At 36.1% G+C, this 19,778-nt stretch overlaps 1 protein-coding gene across 25 annotated transcripts in view; it reads left to right on the top strand.

Annotated features, from left to right (window-relative positions):
- RBMS3 (RNA binding motif single stranded interacting protein 3) overlaps window positions 1–19,778 on the top strand; it is a 1,278,291-nt gene that overhangs the window by 1,211,553 nt on the left and 46,960 nt on the right. For 13 of the 25 annotated variants that reach the window (XM_072726630.1, XM_072726631.1, XM_072726632.1 and 10 more), the window contains 2 exons: window positions 2,495–2,605; window positions 10,252–10,299. In XM_072726630.1, the coding sequence (XP_072582731.1) occupies window positions 2,495–2,605; window positions 10,252–10,299 (159 nt within the window). The remainder of the gene's footprint in view (window positions 1–2,494; window positions 2,606–10,251; window positions 10,300–19,778) is intronic. The other 12 variants (XM_072726644.1, XM_072726646.1, XM_072726637.1 and 9 more) reach the window with 1 other exon arrangement.

The following is a 19,778-nucleotide window of genomic DNA, read 5'->3' as shown; positions in this document are numbered from 1 at the left end:
AGAATCCTTTTTTATTGTTCATTTATTTGCAGTAAGTGGCCTGGTTAACAGAAAGGAATATTTCTCTTCATTGTTTTCCACTTTATGCCTACTGCTGCTATTTATAATTCCAAATCATGACAAACTCCTTCCTACTCTTCCCTTTGATTGTCAGTTTCTGGTTTATCCACAGAAGCAGCACTCCCTCTGTGTCATCTGTAATCAAATGAGTCCCCAAACACTTTCTGAGAAAGGATTCTGTAAAGAGACCAAACAATCCCTCCTAAATTAATTCCAAATGCAGGCATTCAATCCTTCTATTCTTATCATGCATGGATTTTGATTCATCTGTCATATGCTCACATATCTCATTTGCATATTGCCTGCCAAACAAAGACTAAAGTATACCTCTTGCACCACCAGAGAATGAGGTCACCTCTAGGGCGCTGAAAAGAAAGTTTTTTCTACCAACACAATTTGGCCTTTATCTCTGATTTATGATGAGCAATCCTTTATGTAGCTAGAGCAGCTTGATTATAACCGGGGGTTTTCCGGGATTGTGACAGTTTAGTTGTTGGAATCTCTAGGGGCAATAGTCTAAGAAGGTAGTCTAAATTTTAAGTTCAGGAACAGTATTGAAGTCTTGCACCTGCTAAGGATTAGAATATTGTGAAAGTGCCATTTCTTGGTTGAAAAAAAAAAAAATGCTTCAGGACTTCCGGCTTAACTCTGAGATTTTTCTATAGTGTATCCCTAAGTGCTTTAAGAAGGACCCAGTTCTTTTTAAAGTGTTTATTGTTGGTCTGGCAAAACAAATACCAGCAAAATATGCCAGAGCTATTTGTTTTTTTTTTTCTTTAAAGGAAAAAGTTAAGATGGTTTTGTTTAAAGAAATTCAGGCAGTAGGAAGAGAAAGTGATGTATCTCTGACTTGTAATTAAGTAAAAGCTTATCTCACCATGTCTCTGATTCAAGAGGTATACTGATGAATGACAGTTCAAGGACACACCAAGAAATTAAAACAACAGAGATGCATAGCCATGTATATTTATAAGCCACAGACATTTAAAATCACACACACATATATATATTTTTCTGGTTGATTCTAGCTCAAAAGTGCAAATATCCTTGCAAACAATGTTGGCTCTGAAAATCAAGCATTTCCAAATATTTGGTTCAATTTATATCCTCCCTCCATATAAATGAGGACAAGCCAATAAGGAAGGATGAGTAAGAGCCTGACCTTTTTTTAACAGATACAGTCAGGAAATATATTTGGATAATAGCAGGAGGAATTGATCATTCTGAGCAAAATATTCTAAGAAACGGTTGCTTACGGGTAGTTTGGGCATTGAGGTCCTTCCATCTACATGAATTTGTTCTGGTTTTATTTCTTCAGAGTTCACTTATATGAGAAAAAGAAAGTCACACCCTGAGAAAAATGTTCACAGAAAAAAAATAGCATTAATGTACCTCATCATTTTATTACCACTGGGTATTTAAATGAGTTGTGATATCATGAGCTTCTATCATCTTTACAATAAAGCATTAAAATTTTGATAATCTCAAGGAATCTAGCCAACCCTAGCTTTTTAATTAAAAAAAAAAAGTCCCATTCTCTTAGCTAGTAAATTAAGGCAGAATAAGTAGGAGAGAGGAAAAGGAAGGGCCTCCCCTTTGCTTAACTGGCTATGTGAACCTTTGTATACGAACATAAGTTTTTTTATAAATATCTATTACTGTTTGCCTTCCCAACAATTATAATAAATGAAAGAGCGTATTCTACAAGTAGGTGTTTCCTAACACCCAATGAAAAACTTAACTTTTTTTTTGGTACTATTTTAGCAGTGTCGCATTTGACTACCATTTAACAGAGTTCAGCATTCTCTCTTGTTTCAAAATCACAGATAGAAAGTAGGTCAAAAGATTAGGCAGAAAGAAACATGGAAAATGTAAGTCTGATTTTTTTTTTTTTGTAAGTCTGATTTTTATAGCATTTATATTAGATTTTAATCTGTCCTTCAAAGATATCAAGTCAAGAAACTCATCTGGACCAGCATTATTCCCCTTGTGGTAGACTGTATTGAGGTGATCAATAATTATTCATATAGATAGAGACATAAGCCAAAAGTCTTATTCAAATTAAGAAAAACTAGATAATTCCATAGAATTAGTAATTTTCAGTTAGAGAAGTTTGTATTTAGAGCAATGAAAGAGGATATATATGATATATTGGAATACATTCTATTTTGAATATTGGAATTATAAATGATAAGCATTTTAGACACATGATAGATAAATCACATCAGAGGAAAAGGAAGTCGCTAATGCTCTCTATTTGGATAAACACAAAATGGCATGGGTGGATGTAAAAATTCACACATGATTTAGCTTAGCCTTTTCATTAAAACGTAAACACATTTGATGTTAAGATGGTTCACTGTGTTTATTTTTTTAAAAAACGTTCTCTGCCTTGTGGAACCTGTTTTCAGATGGACATTGTGTGTGCTTTTAGGGTGCTGTGATTACGCCGACAATGGACCATCCTATGTCAATGCAGCCAGCAAACATGATGGGCCCCCTGACACAACAGATGAATCATCTTTCATTGGGCACAACAGGAACGGTGAGTTTAAGAGTTGGTTTGTTTTGCTTTCTTTGACTTCTTCAATAAGATGCAATGCTCTCTATTTTTATTGGCATTGTCAGCAAAACTGGCCCTGTGCCATTGACTAATATACCTTTCAGGTTCCAGTATGAATAAGCTGCATTGTGCATATTATGCAGCATATTCAATATTGGGGCACATTTACTCACATTGACAAGGCTGACGTTTCCACTGTGTTGCATTTAAATTTGAGTTACTTTTTGTTCATATGACACAGTGTACCAGGTATCATGTCTGCATATGGAAAGATATCTTTATGTATGTACCTACAAATCTAAAACTTGTAACACAATACATCTTAGCCTAGTTTTCTTTTCCTAAATGCTTACCCATTTCAGCTAATATACCATTCCCAGGTCATTCACAAGTCAGGGTCCAATCTTGACTATGACTAATACATAGAGCTTATTGTTTACTTTCAATGTTTAAATCAACAAAAAGTAATTGAGAACCTGACATAATCCAGTTCTTTTCATCTTTGTTTTGAATATGTAGACAGACGATGTTGAAAAAAGGAAAGGATTCTAATGTACTGGATGTTTTGTAATAGGTTTGGATATTTTTGACAAGCCATTATTTTTCCTTAGGGACAAAAGTATATAAAAAATGCTTATTACAGCATTGATATATATCAACCATTTGACATCACTAACACAATTTTATTTTATGTTTAAAAATCTATTCAAAGACAATTCCTCAGATGGTTAAGAGGGCAAATGTCTAATAAAACCTGGAATACTACAATTTTATTATCAGTATAGATAACAGTGAAAAACATCAAAACCAATATTTCATGTGACACTATTGGTAGCAGGTTTTATTTTTTACAAATGTTAGTGCAGATGATTTTGTCATTTTTAAAGATGTAGAATTTTTTAAAAAACAATTTCTCTGAGTGAGGCAGCTTAATTATTATAGAAAAACACTGGACTAGGAGTTGGGAGTCTAAATTCAAATCTTGATTGAGCCCTGTTCTTTCACTCTGTTTTTGGGAAAATAATATCTCCAGACTCAATTTCCCTCTCTATGTGGTTAAGTACTGACATGATGCTATATGAGGGCCCTTCACTGTCTACCTCTATAACTTTGAGCCTGTATGTCTGTCTAATGGATGCCACTTCTGTGATTCTTCACGGTTATGTTGGCATCATCTCCAAATATCTATGTACACTGTACACTAGCTACATATCAGAAATTTTACCCTAAGGCAATGTCTGGCTTGCCACATAGATGTGTCAACTCATAGGTTTTTTGGAATACAAGAAGTTTCTGACATGCCCATCGAGGACACAAAAAATCTGCTCTAAATAGGAAGAAAGTCCACATGTCTAATAGAAAGAGTTCCGTTTTCAATAAAGAAACTTAATTTTATTAATGTAAACAAAGTACCTACTTGAAGACCTCAGTTGCTGAACTTATAAAAAGCAGTGGATGATACCTTACCTGTCTGAAGGCAGAGGCTGGATCCAATAATTTCTTAGGTTTCTGACCTAGACTTTCAAGTCATGTCTAAGACTACATTTCACTCTATAAACTGTGGAACAGCTAATTTTCATTAGGAGGTAGATTTTAGGAATGTGTAAGTCATTTGTAGTCACTTTGCTCATTTCCTAACAAAGCAATTCCCAGATTCATTGGGAGAAACTGAAGTTTCTCATGTCTGCACTCATGATTTCCCTTCGTATCAGTCTTCCTCTCCTTGAAAGATCATAAATTCTGAACGAGTGAAGTAATGCAATCTTGCTGTATTAATCTAGAATCTGAGAAAAGAGTGAGTTATAATACAAAATATAGAAACACTTTATAAATCCTACTTTGAATCAAAAGCATAATCAGCTGACTTGCTGAAATTCAAATTTGCCAACGAGAAAAAAACACAAGAGCTAAGTTAATTGGTAATATGACTGAATCCTTTCAATCCTTAATTGAAAAATAAGCTAAAATGTATAGAACAGATTCAGAATTACAATAGTTGCTGATTCAATAACATATATTATGAGTAGTATTTGAGCATTTACAACAAGAACACATTTATATGAGATCATAATTTTTACCCAGTTAGTAATAGCCAAATTACTCAGTAATGATATATACACCCTCCTATCTTAGTTTTAATCAGGTGGCTTATTTTTAACACCAAATTTCTTTTAATTTTTTTTTCATTCTTTTCCCACCTCACATTAATACTAAATAATGCTTAGGTACATCATAAGCTTTGCGTAAGTTGATATTTTGCCAAGGGTTAAAATTCCATAAGTTTCTGGAAAGCCAGAGAGAAAACACTATTACTATTATTTTGTTGATGTTTAGTGGTGTCCAGAATATGACTATATACTTTTTTCTCAAACTGTCACTCTTATACTTTGATATGCCATCATGGATTCCTTTTATCTGAATTTTTGATTGGCATGTGTAGTGGCTATTATGCAATTGAAATGGATTCTTTTAATCAAATTTCTCCACCTTATTGCATCTTTTCAATTGCTTTATCTATTGCTAGGAAGATGGCTTGGTATGGAAAGAACAGTGGGCATTAAAATTAAACTTTAGTTCAAAGATGGGCTCTGGCCCTTACTAGCTACATATGTTAGACAGTTACTTATTAACCTCTCTGAACTTTGATTTCCTCTTTTACCAAGGGGGAAAATAATATGTACATCCTGGGTGTTGCGTTAAATGGAATGATATTTGTAACATACCTAAAACAGCATATGATACCCATTAGATGCTTATCCAATAAGCCACCTTTATCCCTCTACCTCAAGTGGCTTCATAATGTGGCCCTCCAGTCCAGGTTGCCAGAAAGGATGTAGAACATTATCAAGACTGTAGTACACCTCTCCAACCCACTCTGTTTCATTTGCCATAATTTATTTCTTTCAAGTTTCTACTTCCTTAGCTTCTAACTCTTTCAGGATTGTAAACCCAAAAGTCCAGAGAAGCCAGTTAAGTCACATTAATGAATAAAGCTGAGTAAGGTCAAGTGAGAAACCCTGGAAATATAGCACCAAATTTCACCTATATTTATTCATGTCACAAACATAGTCACATAATACAAATACACAAAATAGTGGAGATTATATTTTAAATTAGAGATATTTTCATGCAATACTAGTAACAACAGCTCTGTCTGAGTGTTGGATGAATCAATCATAGGAAGTAGGGGTACCTTGGCAGCCTGGAATACAGATGCCTTGTCTAGGGAGGACAGCCTGTGTTCCACTTCAGACAGCTATTGCTACATAGGCATAGTGACCCAGGGTGGCCCCACCTTCCAGTTTTTTAAGATAAGCTAAATATTTGCATTTTAATGGGCAATCTCCCTGTATTTGAATTATCAGACCCAGTTTGTCCTAAGTGCTCTCAGTTGTGACTCCTGCCTGAGTTTTTCCTGGTTCTCCTCTGATGTCTCTGACCATTGCTTCTTCTTTTCTTTCGCAGACTGCTGAGCCAGGGTTTCATTTTTAACTTCTCATTCATACATGATTTCCTTAAGCAAGCTCATCCACTTTCATGATTTCAAACTCTGCCTTCTATACTGAAGACCCCTAAATCTGAGTCCTCAATGTTAACCTCATCTTAGACTTCTAAAACCATTTAACCAACAACTTGCTAAATAGCTTCATGTAAATCTCCTTTTGACATCTCAAAGTCAGTACAATCCAAACTAATCTCATGAGTTTCCCCAAACTTCTTTTCCACTGACACTCTTCCTCTTATGTGTTTCTGCTCCTTATTTCTTCTCCAGCTAATTCCATGACCATTTGCCCAGGAAGTCAAATGCTACACTTAAGACTCAATCTAGACTCTTTCCTTTTTCCCTCACCACCATAAAGAGCACTTCCATATGCAACTATTCAAGATCTACCAGTTCTGTCCCACAGACATTTGTCAAATACATCCCTTCCTCTACATTTCTAGAGTCTCTACCCTGGGCCTCATTTAATTAATTGTAATAGTCTCCTATCTGCCCTTAGTTTGCTCCAACCCATTTTCTACCATGTTGGCACAAGCAGTCAATCTAAAATTATCTGACCATGTTTCTCTCCTACCTGTAACTTGCCAGAGGCTTTCAGATGTCTGAGCTCACGGAAACTCTGCAAGACAAAGTGTGAGCGTGACAACTCTAGATTAAGACGGGAACATTAATGCCAGAAACAGGTCCAGAGGGCAAAGCAGAGAGAGAGAGATCCAGGGAATAATACAAAGTAGGCAAGGATCAGGGTCGATGGGGGTTGGAGCCAGGTTAGAATTTTCCATTCCAAGAAAGGGGGCCTTAGGCCATAGGTCATGTCCCACTTTTCTTTCTGAGATCCCTGGGATAAAAAAGTGTATAAGCCAAAGCCTCTTTTTTAAATTGTCATAAAATTAGATATAGTTTATCCCCCCCGACCATAACTCCAAATTATGAAATGGGTACCATGTAGTTTAATTAACCTTTGTTTGTTTACCATTGGCCACTTCAAATGTCTATTGTTGAATTTTTTGCCCATTTTTAAGCTGGAGAGTATCTGCAGGCCTTAGGAGAAATGAATTGTGCGCAAGCAGTGTAACTTCTAATCTAGGACTCTGCCAACCTTGAAGAACTTCCTAGTTTTTCTGCTTTTGTTTATATTTTTGTCACAGGATTCCCTCTATAGAACCAAAGCACTGTTATCCATAATTTCTTATCACTCCATTGTAAGCTTTAGCAGAAACCACTGGGGATTTTACTGTGTTATGAGAACCTCCAAATTGCATAACAATCTTGTTTTACAAGTTTCTTATCTCCTTTTCATTTGTTCAGTTGGTGGTCACCAGTGGCTTACAATGTCACCAGAATCTTTTCAAAGAAATAAAAAGTTTTTGTTCTGCAGGCTTTTTATCTGCAGTTCTGTTTGTGCTCTCCAATCCACTGGTGATTTGTGACATCATTGGATTCCCATGGTGTAACCACAGCCACGCACAAAGATAATCTTCTAATTGTAGACCATTTGTTCACCGTGGTTCACTACATTTTTCAGTCACACCATTCCATTTTTATCGCTGTAAAATTCTGGTGGTATCAACTGAAAATGCTGAATTATTCATTTTGCCTAGAGATTGTCTTTCTTCAAGTGTTAGCTATGCATATGACTATTAAGATGCACAGATAAAAAGCAACGTATAATGTTAAGTGGACTCAGGGTTAGGAACCAGTGTTATAAATTCATAAATGGTAATGAGTATACTTTCAAGAAAAAGTATCAATTAATTAAAAATGGTCAAATACAAGAAAGAAAATATGGATAAAAAGAAATAGTTTAAAAATTTATTTAGTCTTAGTGCAAGATAAATGAACATTGAGAGTAGTCTTATAAACAGTAAATATGCAGGCATTAATTGAAAATCTAGTATAATGAAAGTTTATTTGAAAATATTAAGCTTTCACTATTTAAAAAAATGGAATCTGAATTCAAATACGTTAGCAACAGAGTACAAAATCCCCAAGAGATAAAATGCCAAAGAACATGAACAGATAGGTAATAAAGGAGGAAACAGGATGCCAAAAAGCATATGAAAAATAGTAATTAAAAAAACAGTAACTTAATCAAATACTCACATGGACATAGACACATAACCCATTAAATGGAGTTATCAAAATAAAACACATTGCTGATGAAGGTGTGAGGAAAGAAAACATTCTCAATCACTGATAGTGTGATGATAGAAATCTAAATTTGTGAAGATGTCAGTTGAATAGCAAGGTGGGCAGTCAAGACACTTCAAGCTCACCATGCATTATAGTTTTGAGAAGCTATTCTATGGAAATATTTCAAAATAACAGAAAAGCCTTTAGACCTCAGAAATATCCAGCCCTATGTTCTTTATATCTTTATAATGTCTAATAAAGAAGAATGATTAAATAAATCATCATCCATTCACAAACCAGAATATGAGGCAGCATGAAGTTATAAGAGTTTAAAATAGGAAAAGGATTATTTATAATATTAAATCAAAAGAGCAGTATATAAATTTGTACATGTGGAAATACAGTATAACTAAGAAAAATATTTATGAAATAAGGCTGTAAGAAATACAAAATAAAGGTGGTTATTTCCAGGAGATGAGATTAGAGATAATTTCTATTTTAATCATTATAACTTTCCTACATTCTCCAAGTATTCAACAATGAGCATGATTTAATTTTTTGTGATTTATTTTTAAATGTTATCACTATATTCTTGGGAAATGACTAGTAGCATGGTCATAACATCAACTTTTTTGGGGGGAGGGTTTGTAGTAGTAATATGTGATAAAAGTTTTTTAAAAGGTAATAGGTAATACTACCTCTATTAATAAAATATTTGAAGGCCCTTTAAAGATGATTCTACTTTTTCTAGATCTGGGGATCATAACCAACTCATTTTTACATACCTATTTTGAGACACAAAGTAACTCATGTCCAAGGTTTATTTGCATTTGAATCTAATCCATGTTGGGGTTTGCTGGTCAAAGTGTCCAAGTTTTAATCTGTCTTCTTACATGCTATTTGCTCATGAGAGAGGGAGTAACATCGTCCTTTTGCGGCAAGGAGATTAAATGGAGAAATTTGTGATATACAAATTAAGTCATCAAGGAGGTGAGAAAATGAAGTTTGAGGTTTTAGTTTTTAAAATTGAATAAATAATGGTCATGTGACTAAAAAAAGGGTCACACAAGGCAGCTATTTAATCATGTTGTGGCAGTTTATTTGAATGTGAGCAAAATCTGGTCCCTTTTACACAATTTACCCCTTTAAGGGGAGTTGGGGCTAGATTAGAACTTACCATTTTTAGAAGAGGGGGCCTTATCCTTCTTTATTTTTTAAGATCCTTGGCTAAAGGAATTGTATTAAACCAAAGTTTCATCTTTAAAAAAGCAGATATATTTGGTTTCACATAACCCAAAATTTTGAAATGGATGCCATGTAGTTTAAATTAACCTTTCCCTATTATTTGCCACTTCCAGTGCTATGACACTTTGGGAAAAGACAGCAATCATCTGTTGAATTGATTCTGTTCTATTTATCTCTGCTCTCACAATTCCAGCACACAATGCTCCTTGGCCTTGTCCAACAGCCACCGGGATCAGAGCCAGAGCTGAGTGATTACTAACGAAATTCTAGTTTCAAAATATATCAGTCTCCATAGAGTGTGGGAATATGCAAATTTTTCATTTATCTCTTTTAAAATTTTAGTTCTTTCTTTTGTTCTCCAGAATTTCATTTCACTTTGTGCTCTGGGCCCCTTCCAGATGGGCTGCCTTTTAGAACATTTGTGTCAGCCAGAGAGGGTGAAAATTTCACATTGATTCCCCAATGGAGGAACCAAAATGATGACAGATTGAGGAAGAGGAAAGCATCCTAGAATAGAATGTAGTACCCCAGTAGTCACAGGGGACCTAACAACATGTACCGTGTGGCAGTACTGGGGACCATTGTATCAACTATAAACTAGGGGTCATAGTGCCTTGAGTGTTTGAAGGCAGGGGGCTTAGGCAACCATATGACATATAGTGGGCACTTCCACTTTTTAGAGCTAAGAGTCTATTTTATTTTCTTTTGTACTTCATTGCATTCTTTCTCATGCTCTTTTCATTCAAAGATTCAGTCCCAAGACAGGATTATGATACTCCACCAGCTGTTGTGTCAGGTAGGAAAATTCTAATTCCTTTAAGATTTGATTGGAGGGGAGAGATGGAGGTTGCTGGTTTTCTCCAAAACTCTTTAAAGCAGTGATTCTCAATAGGACTGGGTACAGGAATTTGAATGTTAGTTCTGGGATTGACAACAGGGTAGCATATGTGGTTCAAAGTATGTTTAAAATTCCAATCCAGTGTTATGTATGGAAAATAAGTATGTTGCTTTTGAAATAAAAAGTGAAAGGTCAAAGCTATTTGGTCTGTGAAGAATACACAGAAAATAGAGTCTATGTTCTGTGTATTAGTGATTCTCAGTATGAGAAAGATTCATCAGAATTTCTGGGAAGTGGGAAAAGGATGTTTATGTTTATCAAAAAGGGGCACAGATTAATAAAAAAATAGTTTGAGAAGCACTGCTTTAGAGACCAGAATTCTTCTGAAATCAGAAAGTCATTCCATTTTGCTTGCTCAGCACCCAGTGTAGTGTCTGACACATAGTAGGTGCTTGATATAATTGTTTGTTGAATGAATCAAAAGTTCAAATTTGTTCCAAAAAAATGCTATTTTGAATATTGAAAGAAAGGCTGCCAATGTTCCATTTGTACAACAAAGTGGCAGTGATGGATTTGAGAATGCTTTAGCATTTTGAGGATTTTAATTATCAATATTTGAATTGTTTCAATAACTTCAGTGGTGCAGTTTGTAAGACGGTATATGTATATGAAGAGGTTGGTTTTTATTTTGAACTGCACAGATCACCTTAATTTTGAATTTTGTTTTTTTGCAAAGAGGAAAATGGGCACAATTTTTTCATTTTTGTTGATTTTCCTAACTAAATAAAATACTGGCAGCCTGAGGAGCTTTGAACTCTTTGATCCTTTGATGTGTTAGATGATGAGGACATAAAATCTAAACCAAAAAGGGCATTGGTGTGACAGAGCAAGAGACAAAGGCCAGAAATAGAATGAAAGAGCCCAAGGGGTAGTAGAGTCTAGCAACTGAATCGTGGTTTTCAAACAGAGAACACTGTGTTCTTGACCACCTGGTTTGCCTGACCCAGCATCTGAAGGGTAATCCGTTTCTCATGTCTTGTGGACTTGTTTAATTATGCTCATGGCTGAATACTCATCTTAAAAGTTCAGTTGAGAAACAATCAGCTAGCTTTCAGCTGTGAAGTTACTTTGGTCCTTTTGAAGATCTCTACAAATTGTCATTAATTGGAATACCACTCACCTTTCCCAAAGTGTATTATGTGTCATATCTTAATGTGCCTATTTCATGTAGGATATGGGATCCCTGGGAAGATACTTTGTTCAGTGCATAGAGCCTTGACTTTGTTTAACATGTGGCTTATACTCTTGCTAATTCAGCTATATTAATCATAGCAAAAGACCTGGAACTTTCCTTCAGCCAGGTTGCCTGATTTCAATTTTTTTTTAGATTTATTTATTTATTTATTTATTTATTTATTCATGATAGACAGAGAGAGAGAGAGAGAGAGAGAGAGAGGCAGAGATACAGGAGGAGGGAGAAGCAGGCTCCATGCCGGGAGCCCGACGTGGGATTCGATCCCCGGTCTCCAGGATCACGCCCTGGGCCAAAGGCAGGCGCTAAACCACTGAGCCACCCAGGGATCCCCCTGATTTCACTTTTGAGAACCAAATGAACAACAACAACAAAAAGGAACATCAAAAGCACTTGCTAGATATCAGCCATAGGGTTTGGCTTTTACACAAATCAATTGAGGCAGGACATCTGGCTGCTCGGAGCTCCTGCTTAATTCCATAGACAGGTACTGCTGAAAGTTCTGCTGCAGAGAAATGACTTGATCAAAGTAGGGCTTTAAGAAACTTAATCCAGCAAATTTGTGTGTGCTTAAGGAACAACAACAAAAAAAAATAATCACATAGAGTAGTTAGAAAAGTCAGATATAATATCACTAAAATAAATATCCCAGCTGTAGAGTACAAAAGAAGGGACTAGTATAGAAGTAACAGAAAAAATAACATGGGGGCAAGGTGGGAGTGTCACAGTCACTTCCTTCTTCTAAGTTGGGATTGGCGATTTGACGTTTTATCAGTTTCATAGACATTTTTAGATCTTAGACAGCTAAATGAAAATAGAACCTTCCAAAAGTGTGGTAACTATCCTGGTGGGGACAATGTGAGTGACTTTTGAATAGTGTTTCCTTTGCTCAACCCTTGACCAAATCAGGGAAGTAAAACAGGAAAAGGGGTTATAAGACTTTCTTCTCATATCTCCCAATATGCCCAGATTGGACAACTCAAATAGTAATTAATTCTTTGCCAGTGTTGGAACTGACTAACTTGTCATAATGTATCTGAGTTCAAGATGTCTGCTTCGTAATCTACAGAGACATAATCCAACCTAATATCATTCAATCAACCCATCAAACACTTATTGAACACCTTCTGAGCACTAGGCACTACACTTAAGTACTTGGGGTACAAAGATGAGTAGAAAAATAGACCAATGGTAAAAATATATATATATTCTAATTTAATGTTGTTGTCATTATTTGTGATGTTCAAATGTATAAAGTATGAAGAACTAAAATCTAGAATCTAAAAGGAAGATCAGTGATAAAGTGAATTCTGAGCTGGATTTGGAAAGATGAATAGGACTTTAGCAGTTGGACAAGAGTGGCAAAGGTAGATCAGGGGAATAGGACAGCATATATAAACTCTTGAAGATAATGATGTATGGGGCGATTAGATAGTAGCAAATCACCTGGCATCCTTGGGACTAAAGGTGACAATATAGACACTGAGGCTATGTCAGGGAAAGCTGATTTTAGGTGAGGAGGCCTCTTTCCTCTTTGAGTCACAGGTCACTTTGTTCTTTTATTTATTCAAATAATATTTATTGGAAGCATACTATGTGGCCATGATTGTGTTGGGTGCTGAGGATACAGCTTCCTTCTAATAACCTAGGGCTGAAGTAGGAATTCAGGTACAAACAGGTGATTATGACACAGTGTTAAAAGTGTTTCCACGTAGACAAATATGTGATGTTTAAGTCTGTAAACTCTTCAATAAATACCTAAATTAATAATCTACTTATGTTACTAGTTATAGAAACTTGGGAAAATTATTTCTCTGTATCTTCTGTTACTTATCTGAGGAAATAATAATAGTTACCTCATAAAGTTGTTGCGAGTATTAGGGGTATTAAAATATATAGTCCATGGACCACCTGGGTAGCTCAGTCAGTTAAGCACCTGACTTGGTTTCAGCTAAGGTCAAGATCTCAAGGTCATGAGATCAAGCCTTGAGTAGGGCTCTGCACTGGATGTGGAGCTTGCTTAAGATTCTCTTTCTCCCTCTCCTTGCCCCTCTTCCCATTGTATCACTCTCTTTTTCCCTCTTGCTCTCTCTCTCTAAAATAAAATAAATAAATAAAATATTTTTAAAAAGATACATAGCCCACTTAAAACAGATCCTGGCATAAAAGAAGTGCTCAAATGTTGTTAACAACAACTATCCTAATTATTCTTATTACAAGGTGCTATGGTGGCACAAAGAAAAAAAATCAACATAGAGGAGTCAGAAAAAGTGGAATAAACCTCTAAATGGAGACATAAGGAGACATGGGGATTAGCCAAGTAAAAAAAAAAGTTGGAGAAGGAAAGTTTCAGACCAAGGGGGCAGCATATACAAACAAAGGCTCATGGTAGCAGGTTAGTAAATTCAAGGATGTATGAATGGTCCAATGTCACAGAGACACATAAAGAGAGATGGGGAGTAGAGAAAATGAGTCTGGAGGAATAAGCTGGAGCAAAATCAACAGATATGATTACTCGAGGTCTATCCTGATGGCAATAAGCACTAAAAGGTTTTAAGTTGGAGACTGACATGACCACCCTGGATACAGTATGGTAAATGCTTTGTAGAGACGTAAAACTGGAAACCAGAGACCAGAATTCAAGAACCCAAGCACAAAATGAAGTTGGCATGTGCTCAAGCTGTGGAAATGAGAGTGCAATGTTGACAAACTTATGATATAGTAGCTGACTGGCTATCAGAATAGAAGGATAGAAAGAGTTAACGGTAGTTCCTTAAGTTCCTGGCAACTCAGTGGCCCGGGGTGTCATTTGGTGAGATCTGAACCAGAGGACAGAGGATCAAGTTGGCAGGAAAGAGACTAAGTTTAGTACTGTACATGTTGAGCTTCAGATGTCTATGAGGCATCCAAATGGAAATAATCAATAAATATTTGGATGTGTGTGTCTGGAACTTAGAAGACAGCTCTTAGCTAGAGAAGAATTTTAGAGTTATTGCCATGGAATTAAGTCATGTCATTCAGAGAATGTTCTTAGAATGAAGGGTGTAGGCAGATCCTTAAATAGTATAAAATGGGCAGGAAAAGGCACCTAAGATGAAGATTGGGAAGACAACTATAGGCATGGGAGGAAAACCAAGATTATGAGGTTTCAAACAAAGCCAAAGCAAGGATGTATATGAAGAGAGGATGCTCCATTAAGAAAAATCCTTAAAAGACATTACTGGATTTAGTTACATAGAGCTCACTCATCAATTTGATGAGATGGTATAAAGGGGAAAGGTAGACAGTGAATATCCTGTACAAAAGTAAATGCAACAAGTGCCAGAAACTTGACAGATTTGGCGTTGAAGAGTAGAGAGGATAAAACTAAAAACAAATGGAGAATAAAATTGATTGCTGTTCTGATTTTTAAGATGTTTTAAATGGAAAATATTTGGTCATGACAGAAAGAGCCAGGAAAGCATTCTGAAGTTTAAAGATGTAATTCATGAAGCCATGAGTGATAGAACTAGGTCATTGAGGAAGGCAGACATCTCTTGTGGGAATGTGGGAAGACAGGAGGAAGGCATGTTGTATGTGTGTGTAAATCTATAAATGTAGAAACAGAATATCAAGAGATTTTTTTAATGAGATAAGTACTATTTGTTTTTATGTGAAGTATTAAGTGGCGTCTTCTGAGAGCATTTAGGAAATGGCATGGGAAAGGATTTAAGGAAAACAGAGGTTTGGAAAACTGTGGAGTAAGAAAGCCAGCTACCAATACATAGAGAGTTTGAGGGGCAGTACTGGAGGTCCATTAGAAGCTAAAGATTATGGATTTTTGTGATGCCATTCTGTAAGGATGTTTGATTTTCTGCTGTAGTGATCCAGTAGCCAAGAAGGCAGAGAGGTGCATTAATCCAGGGCTAAGATTTTACTGACTGAAGTGGAAAAAAAAGGCCAATATGTGCTGAGAATACTGGCAAGAGAGTGATTGAGTGACAAACTATAGTTTCCAGGTCAATAGAAAGAGAAAAGAGGCCCACAGGGATGGGAGAGAGGGAGAAACAGGGATTATAGAGAACAGAGGTCTCAATGAGATATACCAAGTAGTCAGAATAGAAGACTCAGGTTTAAGATTTATGGATAATAAACTGTTCTTTGGAAAGTCAAGGTTATGAGAACAGGTGGCCAAAAGATGAACTTGAGGTGAAAGTGACAGAGGTTAAGGAAATCAGGCAATATGAATTCAAGAGGCCACTGTTCAAGTGTGTATTTTTGTATGTCTGGATTTTTTAAATTTGTTTTTTGACATTAAGATGTCAGCTGATCGCTGATAGAACTGATAGAACATATTTCTGGAACATGTTAGACACACACTAATGACTTTCAGAATTTTTAAGAATAAAATTCTTTCCAGAACACTTGGAATATAGATCTGATTAACTGCAGAAACCTGTATGAGATCAGTGTTTTTCAGGGCATGGTTTGTGTATCACCATAATACTTCCAATGATTTTAGAAGCATAGGGACTCAAACTTGCTATTTTTACTCTAGTACTTAGTTACTTCAATGTGAATTTGAAGAACATAGAGTAAGTTCATCAAGCACATAGCTTAAGGGATACTTTGCTTAGGAAATGTTTAAGGTAAATAGTTAACATGTGAATACATTTAAAAAAACGGGATCCCTGGGTGGCTCAGTGGTTTAGCGCCTGCCTTTGGCCCAGGGTGCGATCCTGGAGTCCCTGGATCGAGTCCCACATCGAGCTCCCTGCATGGAGCCTGCTTCTCCCTCTCCCTGTGTCCCTGCCTCTCTCTCTCTCTCTCTCTCTCTGTGTGTGTCTGTGTGTGTGTGTCTCATGAATAAATAAAATCATCAATCAATCAATCAATCAGGAAGAATATGGGTATGAAAGATTGAAGATATCCAAAAAGACTGGCTACAGTTTACAAACAAGAGCCCTAGATTTATTTCACAGGACTCACCTCACCTTGTTCAAAGTCTCTGCTATACCTTATCCAGCTTATTTTAAGGACAGAAGACAGAATCCTGGAACTAAGTATATTTTCATGCAAAAATCACAAGAGCCTATTGTCTTTTTATTGTTTCTTTTCCCTTATAATTATAACTTTTTAAAAGATCCTCCGATTTTAGGGAAATTTAAATGGAAAAAAATGGCAAGTAAAACATTTTTTTCTATTCACAGTTGGATTTTTTGAGGAACATGGGAAAACTATTGATAATTTGTTGTCAGATTTTTATCTCAGTTGGTCTGAGCTGAATATCCCTGATAGGTATCATCAAGAAATCAAGCAAAAAACTACCATAGACAGGGAACTGAAGTAGAACCAAAATTCGTTCTTCTTTTCTAAAAAACTTAGAGTTCAAAATCTCAACCTGTGTTTGGGAAAAATGAAAAAATAAAAAGGAGCCAAAGAGATGCTTTGATAGGAAAACATAGAACTTCAGAACATACATGCATTTTCTGTCATGTCTTTCCTACACACCAGCTAAAATAGATTGAGAATAGTCAACGTTATCAGGATAATTTCACAATGAGATTTCACAGAAAAGGGATATGTAAATCACAATAAAGTTACACTCAGTGTGGTCCAATATCAAGTACTTAAGTGTCATATTTCTAGCCAAGGAGTCATGCTATAAGAATGAAGTCCTTCACAGAGGTACTTGGCCTAGTTTAAGACCAAATTCCCTGCCAAAAGAGTGTGCAGTTTTTGCTGCACATCTTCTTTGCTAGTCAGTAACATCAGTTTGTATTAGAGGAATTGGTGATGCTACACCAAAGATTTGGTTGAAGCCTACCTCTATACTGCCTCTCCTTGGATAGGAATAACTTTATAAAACTAGCCCTTAACTGGGGGCAAGGGCGTGTTTGAACTATTTCAAAAAACAAAACCATTTTTCAAGCTCTAAATAAAATTTGTTTTCCTGGATACCATGAGCTAATTACAAATGATTTCCATCTCTTAATTAAAAATTAGGTCCATTAGTACCTCCAATTGGCAACAATTAGCCATTAAATTGTATTTACTGTAAAAGACCTGACATAGAGTTATGTGTTCCTACAAGCCATGCATGAAAATCAGTTTCATTTATTTGCTCAAATATTGTGCATCTATTTTAATTACAAAATTGCATTTGTTTAAATGCACTAATTGATTGTTTCCTTTCAATAAATTCTAATAAGGGAGGTTTTGCTCTACTTATTATTCACTCATTCAGCTAATATTTATGACTTCCTACAGTGCTACAAGGAACCAAGACTAGATGTTATAAAATAAAGATGTACCCATTTCCTACAAAGAACATTGAATCTAAAAACAGAGCATGGTGTTGTAAAGACTTGTCGTATAACATAGCATGCAACAGATATCATAAAAGTAGTTTGCAGAACAGACTTGTATGAGTATTTGACAAATAGGCATGGGCATGCTGTTATTGTGTTCCTGCTAGTGCATTTATATTGTTCACTACGTTACAAAAATAAAGCCTTAAAGACTTTTCCTGTGGGGCCCCAGTTTTCTGTTGCTTTATTCAGGTACCCAATAACCAAAAGGAGCTTAAGCAAATAGACTGTCCTGATATATAAACATCACTAATTTAGTCCAGTTTGGGATGTATGGAGGGATTTGGGATAGAAGGATGCAAAATTTTATACCTTATCTTCTAATTCAAAGTTTTTTTCTGTAAAGGTCCATACTATAAATATTTTAGGCTTTGATGGCCATACAGTGTATCATAGCTACCCAACTCTGCCTTAGGGGTGAAAACAGCCACAGACTGTGTATGTAGATGAGCATGGCTGTATCTCATTAAAACTTTATTTATAAAAATGGGCACCAAGCTAGATTTGGGTGGGTTACATAGTTTACACACCTGCTCTAATCAATTGATTTTATAAGTATTTCGAGTTAAATACATCATAATAAGCATAAAATACATTTCATTTTAAAGCTGGCATTTTGTGGGTTTTTTTTTTACTTCATGAAAGGCATATGAAATATCAGAAAGGCAGAGGTGGGACAGGTTGAGATAGAGAATGAGAGAGACATCTTAATATTTTAGTGTGTACAGCATAATTGTTTGTGGTACTGAAGTACTAAAACTCTAAGTACATTTTTTAAATCTTTCACATGCTCATCATCTGTTGATTTTCTGGGACTTATTTGTATATACCAGCAATGGCAGATTATCAACCAGGAAAATTAAATATATATTCTGTTTAATATCCTCTTGACAGCTTTAGAATTCTGTACTTTTAGAAATTTATAGAAAAGAGGATAGGTCATCGGGATGGATTTGTAGTAAAAAATATAATTTATATCTTTGTCACACCACCTAGACTGGTATTCTCATGGCTGTTGTGGTTGATTGGGGTCCACTGAAGTCACTCTTTATCTTTCAGCACTAGCTAGCTATTCTGTTTCCCCCTGGGTAACCACTTCTCTGAGTACTGTATTCCACTTTGCACTCAAGGTGAAGGGACGCTTTCCTAGTTTCATCTAAAGACTTGGCACTGCATAAGGCAGGCCTAGGAGGGCTGGAGATAGGACTGCCCTTCTGTGGTAGGGTCAGAGCAAATTCTACTTGGTGATGCAGGACATACCAGACATGGAAAGGCAGCATGCAAAATGCCATCTTTTTGCAACATAATCCTCAGTGAGTGGCAGCTATGGGTTCAGAGCACTCCAGAGCGACAGTGTACAGTGTCACTTAGTACCCCAACCATCGACAATGGCACTGCCTCTATAATGGCAGCTGAGGAAGAGAGCATTTTCAAGACAAGGATCGATCTTAAAGGAAGCGAATGTCATGTGCAGGAATCAGCACATCTGGTCCTGAAAGCACATGGTTCCCTTTTTAATCAAAAGCACAGAGTAGGCATGGGGGTTCCTGCCAGAGAATCCAACCCTGAACTGACTATGATTCAGCACTTGCCAGAGGCAGACTTGAGACGTCTAATACCAGAGAGACACAGCCTGACAGACGTGCTAACATTTCTCTAGACTCTGTGTGTTAAATTAGTTTATCAGAAAGCAAAATACCTGAACCGTATGATTGCACATCCCTATAGAAATGCTTTCTCAGTGTTAAAATGTAATGTTTTAGCCTCTTCTTTCTTAAAGGGGTGACACATGACACAGACACTTAAACCACATCACTAGCTTTCTGGAGACACTA

Source organism: Vulpes vulpes, chromosome 11 (assembly GCF_048418805.1).
Source record: "Vulpes vulpes isolate BD-2025 chromosome 11, VulVul3, whole genome shotgun sequence".
Taxonomy (NCBI): domain Eukaryota; kingdom Metazoa; phylum Chordata; class Mammalia; order Carnivora; family Canidae; genus Vulpes; species Vulpes vulpes.
The sequence above is the reverse complement of the archived record's forward strand: the minus strand, read 5'-3'. Positions and strand labels throughout refer to the sequence as shown.